The following is a 17,812-nucleotide window of genomic DNA, read 5'->3' on the forward strand; positions in this document are numbered from 1 at the left end:
TTCATAAGGTCATAAAATATAGGAGCAGAATGAGGCCATTTGGCCCATCGAGTATAATCCTTCAACCATGAAAAATCTGTCTAACTCCTCCCTAAATTTACTCACTGTCCCAGCTCCACCGCACTCTGGAGTAGTGAATTCCACAGATTCACAGCGCTTTGGGAGAAGGAGCTTCTCCTCAACTCTTTAGAATTTGTTACCTCTTTTTTAAAATAATCTTTATTGTCACAAGTAGGCTTACATTAACACTGCAAAGAAGTTACTCTGAAAAGCCCAACTCTCCACATTTTGGCTCCTGTTCGGGCACACAGAGGGAGAATTCAGACGTTCAAATTATTGAACAACACGTCTTTCGGGGCTTGTGGGAGGAAACCGAAGCACCCGGTGGAATCATAGAATTTACAGTGCAGAAGGAGGGCATTCAGCCCATCGAATCGGCACCAGCCCTGTAAAGAGCACCCCATCCCCGTAACTCAGTAAACCCACCTAATCTTTTTGGACACAAAGAACATAGAACATTACAGCACAGTACAGGCCCTTCGGCCCTCGATGTTGCGCCTACCTGTGAAACCACTCTAAAGCCCATCTACACTATTCCCTTATCGTCCATATATCTATCCAATGACCATTTGAATGCCCTTAGTGTTGGCGAGTCCACTACTGTTGCAGGCAGGGCATTCCACGCCCTTACTACTCTGAGTAAAGAACCTACCTCTGACATCTGTCTTATGTCTTTCTCCCCTCAATTTAAAGCTACGTCCCCTTGTGCTAGACATCACCATCCGAGGACAAAGGCTCTCACTGTCCACCCTATCCAATCCTCTGATCATCTTGTATGCCTCAATTAAGTCACCTCTCAACCTTCTTCTCTCTAACGAAAACAGCCACAAGTCCCTCAGCCTTTCCTCATACGGGCTTCCCTCCATACCAGGCAACATTCTGGTGAATCTCCTCTGCACCCTTTCCAATGCTTCCACATCCTTCCTATAATGCGGCGACCAGAATTGCACGCAATACTCCAAATGCGGCTGCACCAGAGTTTTGTACAGCTGCAACATGACCTCATGGCTCCGAAACTCAATCCCTCTATCAATAAAAGCTAACACACCGTACGCCTTCTTAACAACCCTCTCAACCTGGGTGGCAACTTTCAGGGATCTATGTACATGGACACCGAGATCTCTCTGCTCATCCACACTGCCCAGAATCTTACCATTAGCCCAGTGCTCTGTCTCCGTTATTCCTTCAAAAATGAATCACCTCACACTTTTCTGCATTAAACTCCATTTGTCACTTCTCAGCCCAGCGCGGCAGCTTATCTATGTCCCTCTGTAACTTGTAACATCCTTCCGCACTGTCCGCAACTCACCGACTTTAGTGTCATCTGCAAATTTACTCACCATCCTTCTACGCTCTCCTCCAGGTCATTTATAAAAATAACAAACAGCCGTGGCCCTAAAACAGATCCTTGGTGTACACCACTAGTAACTGGACTCCAGTCTGAACATTTCCCATCAACCACCACCCTTTGTCTTCTTCCAGCTAGCCAATTTCTGATCCAAATTGCTAAATCACCCCGAATCCCATGCCTCCGTATTTTCTGCAGTAGCCTACCGTGGGGAACCTTATCAAACACTTTACTGAAATCCATATACACCACTGCGTTACCCTCATCCACCTGTTTGGTCACCTTCTCAAAGAACTCAATAAGGTTTGTGAGGCACAACCTACCCTTCACAAAACCGTGTTGACTATGTCTAATCAAATTATTCCTTTCCAGATGATTTTACATCCTATCTCTTATAAACCTTTCCAAGATTTTGCCCACAACAGAAGTAAGGCTCACTGGTCTAATAGTTACCGGGGTTGTCTCTACTCCCCTTTTTGAACACGGGGACAACATTTGCTATCCTCCAGTCTTCTGGCACTATTCCTGTAGACAAAGATGACTTAAAGATCAAAGCCAAAGGCTCAGCAATCACCTCCCTAGCTTCCCAGAGAATCCTAGGATAAATCCCATCCGGCCCAGGGGACTTATCTATTTTCACACTTTCCAGAATTGCTAACACCTCCTCCTTATGAACCTCAAGCCCTACTAGTCTAGTAGCCTGAATCTTAGTATTCTCCTCGACAACGTTGTCTTTTTTTTGTGTGAATACTGATGAAAAATATTCATTTAGCGCCTCTCCTATCTCATCGGACTCCACGCACAACTTCCCACTACTGTCCTTGACTGGCCCTACTCTTACCCTAGTCATTCTTTTATTCCTGACATATCTATAGAAAGCCTGAGGGTTATCCTTGATCCTACCTGCCAAAGACTTTTCATGTCCCCTCCTGTCTCTTCTTAGCTCTCTCTTTAGGTCCTTCCTTGCTAACTTGTAACTCTCGAGCGCCCTAACTGAACCTTCATGTCTCATCTTTACATAAGCCTCTTTCTTCCTCTTGACAAGTGTTTCGACTGCTTTAGTAAACCACGGTTCCCTTGCTCGACCACCTCCTCCCTGCCTGACAGGTACATACTTATCAAGGACACGCAGTAGCTGTTCCTTGAACAAGCTCCATATTTCCATTGTGCCCATCCCCTGCAGTTTTCCTCTCCATCTGATGCATCCTAAGTCTTGCCTCATCGCATCATAATTGCCTTTCCCCCAGATATAACTCATGCCCTGCGGTATATACTTATCCCTTTCCATCACTAAAGTAAACGTAATCAAATTGTGGTCACTATCACCAAAGTGCTCACCGACTTCCAAATCTAACACCTGTCCTGGTTCATTACCCAGTAGCAAATCCAATATGGCCTCACCTCTCGTTGGCCTATCTACACACTGTGTCAGGAAACCCTCCTGCACACATTGGACAAAAACGGACCCATCTAAAGTACTCAAACTATACCGTTTCCAGTCAATATTTGGAAAGTTAAAGTCCCCCATAACAACTACCCTGTTGCTTTCGCCCCTACCCAGAATCATCTTTGCAAACCTTTCCTCTACATCTCTGGAACTTTTCGGATGCCTATAGAAAACCCCTAACAGGGTGACCTCTCCTTTCCTGTTTCTAACCTCAGCCCATACTACCTCAGTAGACGAGTCCTCATCAAACGTCCTTTCTGCCACCGTAATACTGTCCTTGACTAACAATGCCACCCTGCACCCTCTTTTACCACCTTCCCTGAGCTTACTCAAATATCTCTTGATCTTTACAGCGGCTGGTTTTTTTTTGGTTAGAGGAGGAGGTAGGGAGGGAAACACTGAAGAACTGCTTCGGGTTTAAGTGTCACTTGACAACAGCTCCTCCACAAACCACCTTCAAGTTAGGGTGATCACACGGACATATGCAAATTTCCACAGCAACAGCCAATCAGCAGCTCCGCTCTACTGCCCTCTGCTGGATGCTTGTCTTCACTTGAACAGCTAGGGTCTCTTGCACATGTACACCTTCAAGTTAGGGTGACCACACGGACGTATGCAAATTTCCCCAGCAACAGCCAATCAGCAGCTCCACTCTACTGCCCTCTGCTGGAGGCAATTGCTAAAGGCAATTTATCATGGTCAATCCACCTAACCTGCACATCTTTGGACTGTGGGAGGAAACCGGAGCACCCGTACAAAACCTACGAAGACCCTGGAGATGTGAAGCAACGTGCTAACCACTGTACTACCATGCTGGCCATCTTATCTCTCGTTCTAGAATGCCTGAAAGACGTGCTGTTCGGTGAATTGAACATTCTGAATTCTCCTTCTGTGTACCCTAACAGGCGCCAGAATGTGGCAACTTGGGGAGTTTCACAGTAACTTCATTGCCGTGTTTTGAAAAAAAGTTTAAAGTACCCAATTCATTTTTTCCAATTAAGGGGCAATTTAGCGTGGCCAATCCACCTACCCTGCACATCTTTGGGTTGTGGGGGTGAAACCCATGTAAACACGGGGAGAATGTGCAAACTCCGCATGGACAGTGACCTAGATCCGGGATCGAACCTGGTACCTCGGTGCCATGAGGCGGCAGTGCTAACCACTGCACCACCATGCTGCCCCATTGCGGTGTTAATGTAAGCCTTGTGACAAAAATAAAGATTATTATTCTTATTATTAAGTGGGAGTAGCCTCTCCAAGGCAGCCTTCAGGATGCACGACAATGCAGAATCGCCGAGCACAAACTTGTAGCCAAGTTCCGCACACAAGTACAGCCTTGACCGGGACCTTGGATTCATGACACATTACATTCACCCCGCCCCCCCCCCCCCCAACCATCTGGCCTGGGCTTGCAAAATTCTACCAACTGTCCTGGCTTGAGACAATTCATACCTCTGTAACCTGGGATTATCCCTCTCTCCAGTCACTCCGTCTGGACCTGTAAAGACTTAATTACCTGCAAAGATTCGCATTCAAAAGTATCATCTTGCATCATTGACTTTGTCTATGTATGTTTCTGGAACCCATCTCTTCATTCACCGGAGGAAGGAGCTGTGCTCCGAAAGCTAGTGATTCGAAACAAACCTGTTGAACTTTAACCTGGTGTTGTAAGACTTCTTACTGTGCTCATCCCAGTCCAACGCCAGTATTACCATATTAAAGTAAAGGGGCAAAGTGGCACCACGGTGGCACAGTGGTTAGTGCTGCTGCCTCACGGCGTTGAGGTCCCAGGTTCGATCCTGGCTCTGGGTCACTGTCCGTATGGAGTTTGCACATTCTCCCCGTGTTTGCGTGGGTTTCACCCCCACAACCCAAAGATGTGCAGGGTAGGTGAACTGGTAATGCGAAATTGCCCCTTAATTGGAAAAAATAAATTGGGTACTCTAAAAAAAATTTAAAAGTAAAAGGGCAAAGTCTATTTATAGTTTAAGAGATACATTCCTAATAAAAATAGTGTTTAGGCATTGTTGCTTCTAGTTTTTTGCAGTAAAAGTTATAAAACCTGAAGTCTTTGCCTTATGACTCTTTAATTTGTTCACTGGGTTTAGAATTTATCATTTAAAGTTACTGATCTGTTCAGAAATCTTACACAGTTGATTTAGAGCTACAAGTTTCAACTTCCCATTAAGCCTCAGGCAACTTCTGTCTCTCTATTGCTCATGTCAATGACAGCCCAGCAACAGAGCTGAGTGCTGGAGATGCCGTCACTCCTTGTAGGAGCTGGAATCAGTAGAAAGAAGAACCATAGTTTCTGGTTGAGCTTTGTGTGAGCTGTCTGACCATGGTGACCATATATAAATAGCTAACCAGGTAATATGTTGTGATGAGGGTTTAGAAACAGACCCTGGGTAGACGAGTTCACTGAAGCTGTGGGCTTGTCAGCTGTACAATGAAACCAGGCATCCAACAGCCACAGAGACTTCTAATATTGGACACTGGGTTTAACCCTGTTCTGTATTAAACAGACCTATCTGATACTGGGGGTGATAATCTGACCCTTAATTCATTCAATTCCAAAAGTGAATAACATTGTTTCAAGTACAGTGATTACTCTGTTAATCTGTGAATAAAGTGGTGTCAGTTCATGCAGATCTCTGTCTGAACTCAATTTCATTACTTATTTTTGTTACTGACTAGGGTCTCTCTCTCTCTCTTCTCTCCTGTCTCTCTCCTGCCTCTCTCAGTATCTGGTGCGCCTTTCTCCCTCTGCTGCCTCTGTCACTCTCAGCTGCCTCTCACTCTCTGTTATCAGTGCTTAGGAAGGCTGGTGGGATAGTTTCCTTTGGTAGCCGAGGGCCAAGAATATAAGAACAGGGAGATTATGCTGGAACTGGATCAAACACCAGTTAGACAACAGCCGGAGCACTGTGGACAGTTCTGGTCACCACATTACAGGAAGGATGTGATCACACGAGAGAGGCTGCAGAGGGGATTTATGATGATGTTACCCAGGATGGAGAATTTTAACGCTGAGGAAAGATTGGAGAGGCTGGGGTTGTTCTCATTGGAACAGAGGAGGCTGAGGGGAGATTGAATTGAGTTGTGTGTAATTCTGAGGGGCTCAGACAGAGTGAATATTTCCCTCAGCAGAGTCCAACCCCTGCAGTCAAACATGAAGTCACTGGTGTGTCAGGAAGTGGGATGAGTGAGTGACTCTCTATCCGCACAGAGAACATGGAAACAGCAGCTCCCCAGTTTGAACTCGCTGGTGTGTCAACAGGCTGGAGGATTGGCTGAATTCCATCCCACTCCTGGAACATTTTCCAATGTCCTCTCCCCAGTGCCAGCAGGCTGCCTGACTGAGAGAAGCTCTGTCCACAGACAGAGCAGATGAATGGCCTGTCGTTAATATGTTGATGCTGGTGTCATATTGATATTGTTCATTCTGGGGACTTCCGGTGACAACATGTCGGTGGATGTCGCACGTTAGGTGGCTCCTGCGAGAATCTCGGATTTTGGGACGTTTATCCCCAGTTTCGGGGTAGTTTTTAAATGAATTGTGGTGGGACGTCATAAGGAGGCTGACAAAGTCCCAGAGGAAAGGTGCTGGAAAGAAGGGGGCGAGCGAAGGGCCGCCAGCGAGTGCTGCTGTGAGTCCTGCAGGAAGGAAGATGGCGGGGACTGGGTCGTCGGGTGGGGCCGCTCCCCTCACCGGGGAAACTCTGACCGAGGTGATGTCAGAGCTTCAGACATAAGTAGATATTACCCCTTTGTACTGAATTGGCCACATTCCTCTCAGAGGCCTGTTCTATTCTCTGAGCCTCACCCATTTGTCCCGGTTGATCCTCGGTCGTCGCTGAAACGGAATCTTCGAGGCTTGGTTCTTATTCTCCTTCTGACCCGTGTCCCAGACAGGCCAAATTTACTCGACTTCAAACTGTCGAATGACATCTTTCTTCTAACCACAGATCCATTCTTCAGACATTGTGGTTCAAGGTGTCAACTCAGATTCTGCTCAGCATTTCATCGGTGGTTTGGGAGGCTCTGAAAGCGGTCATGGGGGGGTGGGGGTATCCTGTTTAAGGCCAAGGTCGTTAGGAAGATTGTGATCCAGGCGAGCGGGCAGGAGAGGAGACTGGGGGAACTGCCGTTTAAAATGGTGGGAGTTTCTGTTACTTGGGAATTCAGGTGGCACGGGGATGGGAGCAGTGACATCAATTAAATTTGACCCCGTTAGTCGAACAAAGAAAGAGGACGTTCGGAGGTGGGACAGGCTCCCGTTGTCACTGGCGGGGAGGGTACAGACCGTAAAAATGACAGTCCTCCCGAGATTTCTGTTTGTTTTCCAGTGTCTCCCTATTTTTATACCAAAGGCCTTTTTTAAGCGGGTGAACAGGGTGATTTCTGGTTGTGTGTGGGCGGGTAAAACCCCGCAAGTAAAGAAGGTGCTGTTAGAGCGGAGCCGGGCGGGGGCGGGGGTGGGGGTGCTGCCAAACCTTTGTAACTACTACTGGGCGGCAAATATAGCCATGATCAGGAGGTGGGTCGCGGGTGAAGGGTCAGTGTGGGAGCGGGTAGAGGCGGAATCATGTAAGGGCACAAGTTTGGGGCATTGGTAACGGCTCCTCTGCCGTTCTCCCCAGCCCCGTACTTCACAAACCCAGTGGCAGTGGCGGCTCTGAGAGTTTGGGGGCAGTGGCGGAAGCATACGGGAGTGGGGGGAGCATCGGTGTGGGCTCCAATTTGTGGCAACCATTGGTTTGTCCCGGGGATGCTGGATGGAGGGTTTCGGAGGTGGCAGAGAGCAGGGATTGAGAGGCTAGGGGATCTATTTATTGAAGGAAGCTTTCCATGTTTAGAGGATTTGGAGGAGTTTGAATTGCCGGGAGGGAATGGGTTTTGATATCTGCAGATGAGGGATTTTGCGCGAAGGCAGGTTTCGACCTTTCCGCTTCTACCGCCACAGGGGATACAGGACAAGGTGGTTTCTGGAACGGGGGTGGGGGAGGGGGAGGTTTCAGAAATGTACAGAGAACGTATGGAGTGGGGGAAACCCAGTTAGGTGAGCTAAAGCATAAATGGGAAGATGAGTTGGGAGGGGAGGTAGAGGCGGGTCTGTGGGAGGATGCTCTGAACAGAGTCAACACGTCCTCATCATGTGCCAGGCTCAGCCTGACACAATTCAAGGTGGTTCATCGGACACACATGACGGTGTCCCGGATGAGCAAATTTTTTGGGATAGAGGACAGGTGTGTGAAGTGCGCGGGAGGGCCCGCATACCATGTCCACATGCTTTGGGCATGCCCGAAGCTTAGGGGACACTGGCAGGGATTTGCGGATGTCATGTCCATTATGCTAAAAACAAGGGTGGCGCCAAGTCCAGAGGTGGCGATTTTTGGAGTTTCGGAAGATCCGGGAGTTCAGGGGGCGAGAGAGGCTGACGTCTTGGCCTTTGTCTCCTTGATAGCCCGGAGACGGATATTGTTATCATGGAGGGACTCAAAGCCCCCGAAATCAGGTTTGGGTTCGCGACATGGCCGGGTTTCTTAGACTTGAGAAAATTAAGTTCACCCTGAGAGGATCAACGTTAGGGTTCGTTCGGAGGTGGCAGCCGTTTATCGATTCCTTCAGAGAAAACTAAACTGTCAGCAGAGGCAATAAAGTGTGTGTGTGTGTGTGGGGGGGGGGGGGGGGGGGGGGGGGCGGAGTTCGGCTATGTTGTGTCTAGAGTAGGCGGGAGCAGTGGGAGATGGAGGGATGTTTACGCACTGAACTATGTTTACATTTGTATCGCTTATTGTTATAAAAGCATAAATGCCTCAATAAAATGTTTTTAAAAACGTTGCCCCTCGCACCTTAAACCTATGTCACGTGGTAATTGACTTTTCCAACCTGGGAAAAGCTTCTGACTATCCACTCTGTCCATGCCACTCATAATTTTGTAAACTTTTATCAGGTCGTCCCTCAACCTCCGTCGCTCGAGTTTCGAATCCGAATTTATCCAACCTCTCCTGACAGCTAATGCCCTCCAGGCCAGGCAACATCCTGGTAAACCTCCTCTGTACTCTCTCCAAAGCCTCCATATCCTTTTGGTAATATGGTGACCAGAATTGTAGGCAATATTCCACGTGTAGCCTAACTAAGGTTCTGTACAGCTGCAGCATGACTTGTCAATTTTTATACTCAATGCCCCGACCAATGAAGACAAGCATAGAATCATAGAATTTACAGTGCAGAAGGAGGCCATTTGGCCCATCGATTCTACACCGGCTCTTGGAAAGAGCACCCTACTTAAGGTGACACCTCCACCCTATCCCCATAACCCAGTAACCCCACCCAACACGAAGTGCAATTTTGGTCACTAAGGGCAATTTAGCATGGCCAATCCACCGAACCTGCACATGTTTGGACTGCGGGAGGAAACCGGGGCACTCGGGGGAAACCCACGCACACACGGGGAGAATGTGCAGATTCCGCACAGACAGTGACCCACGCTGGGAATCGAACCTGGGACCCTGGAGCTGTGAAACAATTGTGCTAACCACTATGCTACCGTGCTGAACAAGCAGGCCGTATGCCTTCTTGGCTAACTTATCCACTTGCGTTGCCACTTTCCGTGGTACGTTTATTGTAATTTCCCAATCAACCAGACAACTTGCCCCTCATACCATGACAGTTTCCTTCTGCGGGAAACACCCAGATAAATTAGGCAAAAGAACCCTGTAACCACCATAGCCCATCTTCATGGCAACATGGCTGCTTTGGGAACTAAATATCTTCCAACATGCAGACACGTTTTCATTCTGTGCTCCTCGTCAAACTTGGAACCAGGTAATCGCAACTAGCCTCAAAAATGGTCAGCCCACCGGAGGCAGAGGTGTTAGACCGGCCAGTCCAGCAGAAAGAAACCCTCCAATCATCACCATTCACCAGATGTCAGAATGAACAAAATGCAGTCCTGGATGTCAGTGAGAGCAGAAACAATAACAACGGAGCCAACATCTGTAATTTATTGTGAACTTGTTGGGAGTCACAACAGATGCGATGAATCACAAAACCCCTCCCCACATTGAGGGCAGATGAATGGTCTCCCCCCCAGAATTAACTCGCTAGTGTCTCCGGATCATTGAATGTTTCCCCTGCTAAGAGCAGGTGAATGGCCTCTTCCAGGTGTGAACTTGCTACTGTTCCTGCAGGGTGTATGGATATCTGAATCTCTTCTCTCACTAAGAGCAGGTTAACGCCTTCTCCCCTGTGTGAACCCGCTGGTGTCTCTGCAGGTGGGATAACTGAGTGAATCCCTTCTCACACTGAGAGCAGGTGAACGGCTTCTCCCCAGTGTGAACTCGCTGATGCGTCTGCAGGTTGGATAGCTGAGCGAATCTCTTCTCACACTGAGAGCAGGTGAACGGCCTCTCCCCAGTGTGAACTCGCTGATGTATCTGCAGGTTGGATAACCGAGCGAATCCCTTCTCACACTGAAAGCAGGTGAACGTCCTCTCCCCAGTGTGAACTCGCTGGTGTTTCTGCAGGTCGGATGATTGAGTGAATCTCTTCTCACACTGAGAGCAGGTGAACGGCCTCTCCTCAGTGTGAACTCCCTGATGTATCCGCAGGCTGTCTAACCGAGTGAATCCCTTCCCACACTGAGAGCAGATGAATGGCCTCTCCCCAGTGTGAACTCGCTGGTGAGACAGCAGACTCGAGGAAGTAGTGAATCCCTTCTCGCACTGAGAGCAGGTGAACGGCCTCTCTCCACTGTGAACTCGCTGGTGTTTCAGCAGGCTCGATGAAGCAGTGAATCCCTTCTCACACTGAGAGCAGGTGAACGGCCTCTCCCCAGTGTGAACTCGCTGATGTATCCGCAGGTTGTCTAACCGAGTGAATCCCTTCCCACATGGAGAGCAGATGATTGGCCTCTCCCCAGTGTGAACTCGCTGATGCATCTGCAGGTTGCCTAACCGAGTGAATCCCTTCCCACACTGAGAACAGGTGAACGGCCTCTCCCCAGTGTGAACTCGCTGGTGTGTCCGCAGGGCGGATAACTGAATGAATCCCTTCCCACAAACAGAGCAGATGAACAGCCTCTCCCCAGTGTGACTGCGCCGATGAGTTTCCAGTAGAGATGGAGCCCTGAATCTCTTCCCACAGTCCCCGCATTTCCACCGTTTCTCCAGGGTGCGTGTTTCCTCGTGTCTCTCCAGGTTTGTCGATCAGTTGAAACCTCGTCCACACACACAACACGTGTACGGTCTCTCCCCACTGTGAATGGTATGATGTTTTTTCAGGCTGTGTTACTGGTTAAAGCTCTTTCCGCAGTCAGTGCTCTGGAACACTCTCACTCGGGTGTGTGTGTCTCGGTGCTTTTCCAGTCACACTGATGTTTAAAATCTTTTGAAGCCGACAGAAAAGACAAACATTTCTCCTTCTAGATTCAATGTCCGGTGATTTTCAGTTCCAAGGAATTGAGAGACTGTCAGATCGAGAGGTTACGGTTGAGATTTCTGTCTGTAATTCCTCCTCTTCTAATATCCTGTAAAAACAATTTACAAAAGACATCATTGTCAGCACTGGATAGAAATTCAGAACAGACAATTCTAGTTCCTGGAGAACATTCTTTCCTCTCTCATTCCCCAAAGCTGTAAATCTCCATCCCACACACTCTCACTGCATTCTCACTCTGCTGTATCTAATATTCACCCTCCCAATTCTCCTGAAGGTGCTGATTCAGGCTGATTGACAGATCCATGCTCACTGCTTCCTGTCCTGGACACAGAGATCATAACAAATACGAGCTGCAGTTGGCCATTCGGCCCATCGAGCCTGCTCGTCTATTCTGTGGGATCATTGGCCGATCTATGTCAGCGACATTCTCCGTATTATTGACCAGAGGCTGAGTGAGCTGACTCAATATCTGTGAGCTCATGAAGCCGAGCTGTAAAACACCATGAAGAGGCTCAATGATCCGGAAGAGAGAATCCTGAATGTTGAGCAAGATGCCTCCTCGGTAGAATTTAATCCTTGGAAAACCGGCTGAGTGGTGTGGTGGACTCCTGGAGAACTTGGAGAACCGAGGGTCAGAGAAAGAACTGCCAGAAGATGTGGAGAGTCAGGTTCCCGTTAGGTTCTTCGAGGACTGGCTGCCACGTTTTCTCAAGCTGGATGTGAAGCCTCGGTGTTTCCAATTAGAATGGGCATCGGATCCTGTCTTTGAGGCTGAGGGACAGTTTTCATCCCAGGCCTGTGGACATTCACTTCCACAACTTGAAAGATCAGCAGACGGTCCTGGAGACGGGCAAGGTGAGGTGGGACCTGGCTCCCACCTCACCTTACAGTGAATTATGTCACTTTATCCTGTGACCCTGAAAATTGTATCCGACAACTCCGTCAAGTCTTTCAATAATCAGACTACTGCCTTGGTCTTCGGTAAATCCTTGAAGAGCTAGGATTGGAGCGATGATTTGCTGCTCAGACTAACTTAGGCTCTAATCCGGACTCTTTCCCTATCATGGTGTTGTTGTCTGAAATTGTTATCTTTTATCCTGTTGAAGGGAGTTGTTATTCTGTGAGCGCCAATTGAATGTCTTCTTCTCGAGTGTTCCAGGGACTCGGATTATCTTATCTTAGTTACGGTAGATGTGCCGTGTGCTTATTATCCATCATCTTTCTTCTATTATCCGAGCGTTAATCATGGCAGAACCGAGTGGTGCCATTGCCAAAAGGGTGGTTCCACTGTGCTAAAGTGGATTGGTCACACTAAATTGCCCCTTAGTGTCCAAGACGTGTAGGTTAGGTGGATTGACCATGATCAATGCACCGGGTTACGAGGATAGAATGGGGAGTGGGCTTCAGTGAAGTGTTCTTTCTGAGGCTCACTGCAGACTTGAGGGGTGAATTGCCTTCTGCACTGTAGGAGTTCTATGTCATCTATGTTGTGTTATTCATTTTAATTTGTATATGCTGTTAGTCTGTTTGTAATATTTTACAAACTGAATTGTTCTCTGTTTTTATATAATCTTACCCTCTTTCCCCACTCACTATTTTAACCTGTTAACTGGTTATTCAATTGATCTGGCATTTCATTTTGAGGCTCTGGTCCCTCAAATATCCTGTTCCAAATTAATTCTGCAATGTGTTTTCCAAAGCTGGCACCGAGCGGGAATTAAAAGGATGGGGGATTTATTAATCGATGTGACTTTTGCCAGTCTGAGGGCACTGGAGGAGAAATTTGGGTCACCTCCGGGAAAATCCTTTCGGTATATGCAGGTTCGGGCGTTCGTGAGAAAGCAGGTAGGGGAATTCCCGCTGCTGCCTGCCCGAAGGATACAGGACAGGGTGGTTTCGGGCGTGTGGGTCGGGGAGGGTAAGATATCGGAGATATACCAGGAGCTGCAGGAGGCGGAGGCAGCCTCGGTGGAGGAGCTGAAGGGCAAGTGGGAGGAGGAGCTGGATGAGGGCCTGTGGGCTGATGCCCTGGGCAGGGTCAATTCCTCCTCATGTTGCGCCAGGCTCAGCCTGATCCAGTTTAAAGTGATGCACAGGGCACATATGACAGGGGGCGAGGATGTGTAAGTTTTTTTGGGGTAGAGGACAGGTGTGTGACGTGTTTGGGGAGCCCAGCAAACCATGCCCATATGTTTTGAACATGCCCAGCGCTTACGGAATTTTGGAAGGGCTTCGCAAAGGCTATGTCCAAGGTCTTGGATACTCGGGTAAAACCGAGCTAGAAGATAGCGATATTTGGGGTATCGGACGATCCAGGAGTGCAGGAGTCGAAAGAGGCCGGAGTTCTGGCCTTTGCCTCCTTGGTAGCCTGGAGAAGGCTCTTGTTAATTTGGAGGGACGCGAAGCCCCCAAGCGTAGAGGCTTGGGTCAATGACATGGCGGTGTTTCTTAGGTTGGAGAAGATAAAGTTTGCCTTGCAAGGGTCCTTGCAGCGGTTCTCCGGGCGGTCGCAACCGTTCCTTGACTTTCTCGCGGAACGTTAGGTGGAAGTCAGCAGCAGCTGCAACCCAGGGAGAGGGTGGGGGGAGGGGGGGAGGAGGAGGGAGGGGGGGGACGGGACAGGCTGACTTATTTTGCTTTTTGTAAGGGGCGCATGCCCCATTTTGCTTTGAGATGTGTGTTAAATTGTTAATCGTTTAGAGGGTTAAGTTGTTTTGTTTCGTTGGCATATTGCCCTGTTTTCATTGTATTATTTTCCTTTTTGGAGTGTTTTGTAAAAATTATTGAAAAACCTGGAATGAAAACATTTTTAAATTAAAAAAATAAAATTCTGCAGTGTGTTGCTTGTATTTATGTTGGCAATATCTCTTGTTCTGCTCTGTGCCCATTTCCCACCATTTTTACTGTTACTCTGTTGCACTCATTGTTTAAAGAATGATTTGCAAAAATAACTTATTACAAATCTGTCCACCTCATCCATGAATATATTCAATGACCCCCACACCCCACTGGTCCCTGTGGAAGAGAAATCTAGAGACTAATAACCCTCTGAGGGAAGAGATGACTGGAAATATATAACGTAGCCACAGTACAATATTACAAGACTAGAAATAATAATAAATGTACTTTATTACAGAACCATCAATAATATATCTAATCGGTACCATATAACAACACAAAACATGTCTGTCTGATATTAATTTACTGTCCCCTTAAATATCAGCCATTGCCTGGAGAAACCAGCCCTTTAATTGTGAACATTAGGAAAGAGACCATCCTTTTAGGCAGACAACTAAATGTGTCAAGCTGAGGGAGCAAAGGATGTCAATGTTTTTACGAGAGAGAGAGACCTGGGCCAAGCTTTGCAGAGTCTGCACCCTCCCTGGATTCACTTCCTTTCCCTTCAGAATGAGAAAAAAATGTAAAGGGGGAGAAAAGAAAGTGTTTTACTCACAAATGTGGGAGACAGGAGGACGTTTCAGTCTGTGTGAAGCCCAATCTCCTTTCACATAAAGCCCGCGCTGATTGGAGGACCAGCGTCCTTCCGGTCCTAACTCTTTCCATTAGCCAACACCTCACAGGAAGGTCAGGGGCTGGGCTTGCCTCCACACATGCGCAGCTTCCCCTCACCCTTGGACATGCACAGTACCTGATCACCCGCCCGTGCGGCGGATAGAGCGGGTTCCCCAGCGTGGGGGATTGTGGGAGCTACGGCCGACACTGTCCAAACTCCTGGGGTGAAAAGTGGAGGAGGCTTGGGCGGTTGTGTGCGAGCTTGGTGTCCGCCCCCGGGCCGATTCGAAAGGCAGGCCGCCTCTGGGAGCTTCCTGGATGGGGTGAAACAGCAACTCGGCGCCCATTGCTCCTGGTCCCCGAGGGAAGGGGAGACCAGTTTCGGAGTACTGCGACCAGTTGTGTTTCAAGTCAGCGGTTAAGCTGCGGAGACGCTGCTTCGGACTGCGAGGTTTGCTGTCGGCGGTTTTGAGTTCGCCCAATGGAGGACGAAGGAATGGAGGAAGGATGGCAGCTGGATAGGCTGCTGGAAGCAGCGGGACGGAACCGGGGTGTCGATTGTCCGATGGGCGGGCCTGCAGCCCGGGGTGGGTTGCTGCCATTCCTGGGGTCTCCGGGGCCTCGCCCCCCCTGGACGCCCTGTGGGCGGATGGGACTGACTCCGGGACTTTCTTCCCCATTTTCGACTGTTGCCAACATTGGAGCGACTCAGGCCGCTGCCACTGGAGGACTTTGAGGACATGTTGTCTCTCGTGAAATTTCGGCAAGAGCGCTGGTACCACTTGCAAAATTAATAGACTTTTTCTATAGACTTTTCTATGTATGCTGGGGGATTTGTTTTCTTGTTTTCTTTGCCTTGTTGTATTTAGTAGCCTATTACATTTAACTCGTTTTGTTTTTTTCCGAAATGGTATCCTAGTATTAATAGTGGAACGCTGGTCAGTGTGGAGCTGCTCTCCCTCCGAATGGTCCCGTGCTTTTGGGCGGGGTCCAGGAGGGGGGAACCCTCTCTCCTCCGCCGCGCTCAGGTCTGGCGCCCCGGGGGTCTGTGCTCTCAGCCATGGGGGGGCCTTTCCCCTGGGGTGTCGGCTGTAGGGCGGGGTGAACGGGGGTGGGTGAGCAGGGATTAGTGTTCGGTGATGGATTGGATCTTGATAAAAATTTTCTGGGGTAAATTGAGGCTTGGTGACTGGTGATTGGGTTATTGATATGAAATTGTTAAAATGTGAAACTGCTCTCCCTCCGAATGGTCCCGTGCCCTCGGGCAGGGTCCAGTAGGGGGGAACCCTCTCTCCTCCGCCGCGCTCAGGTCTGGCGCCCCGGGGGTCTGTGCTTTTCAGCCAGGCCTTTCCTCCGTGGTGTCGGCTGCAGGACTGGGTGAACGGGGGCGGGTGAGCAGGGATTAGTGTTCGATGATGGATTGGATCTTGATAAATCTTTTCTGGGGTGAATTGAGGCCTGGTGATTGGGTTATTGATATGAAATTGTTAAAATGTGAAACTGCTCTCCCTCCGAATGGTCCCGAGCCCTTGGGCGGGGTCCAGAAGGGGGGAACCCTCTCTCCTCCGCCGCGCCCGGGCCTGGCTCACCGGTGGTCTGTGCTCTTACAAGGAGGGGGCCTTTCCTCCGTGGTGTCGGCTGCAGGGCGGGGTGAACGGGGGCGGGTGAGCAGGGATTAATGTTCGATGACGGATTTTATCCTGGTAAATTTTTTCTGGGGTGAATTAAGGCCTGGTCCCCGGTGACTGGGTTTTTGATATGATAACTGTTGAGATAAATTGAGGCCCTGAGGTTCATATTTGTACTGGAGTGGCCGTATTGTATCGGGGCCTTGTGCCTCGCGACTGCTTGTCTCATGTGTGTAGAGTCGTTACTTCGAAACCTGTCTGTGTTGTGTGTTGTACTTTTGGGTTTCGTTTTTTTCTTTTTCTTTATTTCTTTTGGAGTGGTCGTATGGTTTCGGGGCCTTGCGCCTCGCGACTGCTTGTGTATGTGTTTAGAGGTGGTTGCCTCGATGTGGTTGTGTCTTGTGTTTTTATTTCCTTATGCTTTTGGAACAGTCGTTTGGTTAGCCTTGTGCCTTACGACTGTTCGAGTTACGAATCTGTGTGATTGTTATCTGAACTATATGTGGGGCCTGTGCCTTGCGGCTGGTTGTGATAAATAACTGGCTGATTGGTATTCGGGAACGTATCTCGACCCTGCGCTTTGCAGCTGTTTGTGTTCAATGACTGTTGCAACGTTATCGTAAAATGTAATTGGGCCTTGCGCCTCGCAGCTGTTTTATGCTCAATGATCGTTTAATCGTTAATGTGAAGTGTAACTAGGCGTTGTAGCTGTTTCGTGTTCAGTGACTGGTTAACCGTTAATGTGAAGTGTAATCGGGCCTTGTGCCTTGTAGCTGTTTCGTGTTCGGTGACTGTTGATTCGTTTAATGTGAAGTGTAATCGGGCCTTGTGCCCTGTAAATGAGTCTATGTTGAAAATTGTGACGACAATAAAAGAGATACTCACAGATGTTGGAGACAGGAGACGTTTTCAGTCTGTGTGAGGCCCCAGTTTTGCTCTGTGTCCAGCTTCCGCATTCAGACAATGGCGGAGCTGATTGGATGGGGAAGAGAGTCCTTCCGGTTCACCAACTCTTCCCATTGGTCAACAACTTTCTGACGCACGCAGAGAAATCCGCGGTGACGTCTCAGGGTCCAGTGCGCAGGTCCGGCAGTCACAGCAGCTCCGACCCACTCATTGTTCCCCCTCCTCGAGACAAGGTTTCCAGGCAACCGGCTGACAGCTCCGGCCAGAGCGAGCAGCCTCTCGGTGATTTTTTTCTCCCCCGGCCCTGGACTGCGCATGTCCAAGAGAGAGGCGAGGGAAAGGCCACCCCCTGACCTTCCTGCTGAGGCGTTGACCAATGCGAAGAGTTAGGACCGGAAGGACTCTCCTCCTCCAGCCAATCAGCGCGAGCTTTGTGTGTGAATGGAGATTGAACATCACACTGTC

The 17,812-nt window shown here is 48.9% G+C and overlaps 2 protein-coding genes across 2 annotated transcripts in view; one reads left to right on the forward strand and one right to left on the reverse strand.

Annotated features, from left to right (window-relative positions):
- The window catches only part of LOC140421927 (uncharacterized), a 120,475-nt gene that overhangs the window by 57,993 nt on the left and 44,670 nt on the right, over positions 1–17,812 (forward strand). The window lies entirely within an intron of this gene.
- On the reverse strand, positions 9,844–17,469 carry LOC140421952 (uncharacterized). Its single transcript, XM_072506946.1, has 2 exons — positions 17,327–17,469; positions 9,844–11,388 (listed from the first exon to the last, which is right to left on the reverse strand). Exon 2 carries the CDS (start codon positions 10,799–10,801, stop codon positions 10,082–10,084), a length of 720 nt encoding a protein of 239 aa, XP_072363047.1. The 5' UTR covers positions 10,802–11,388; positions 17,327–17,469; the 3' UTR covers positions 9,844–10,081.

The sequence above is a fragment of the Scyliorhinus torazame genome, chromosome 5 (genome assembly GCF_047496885.1).
Source record: "Scyliorhinus torazame isolate Kashiwa2021f chromosome 5, sScyTor2.1, whole genome shotgun sequence".
In the NCBI taxonomy this organism is placed as follows: Eukaryota; Metazoa; Chordata; class Chondrichthyes; order Carcharhiniformes; family Scyliorhinidae; genus Scyliorhinus; species Scyliorhinus torazame.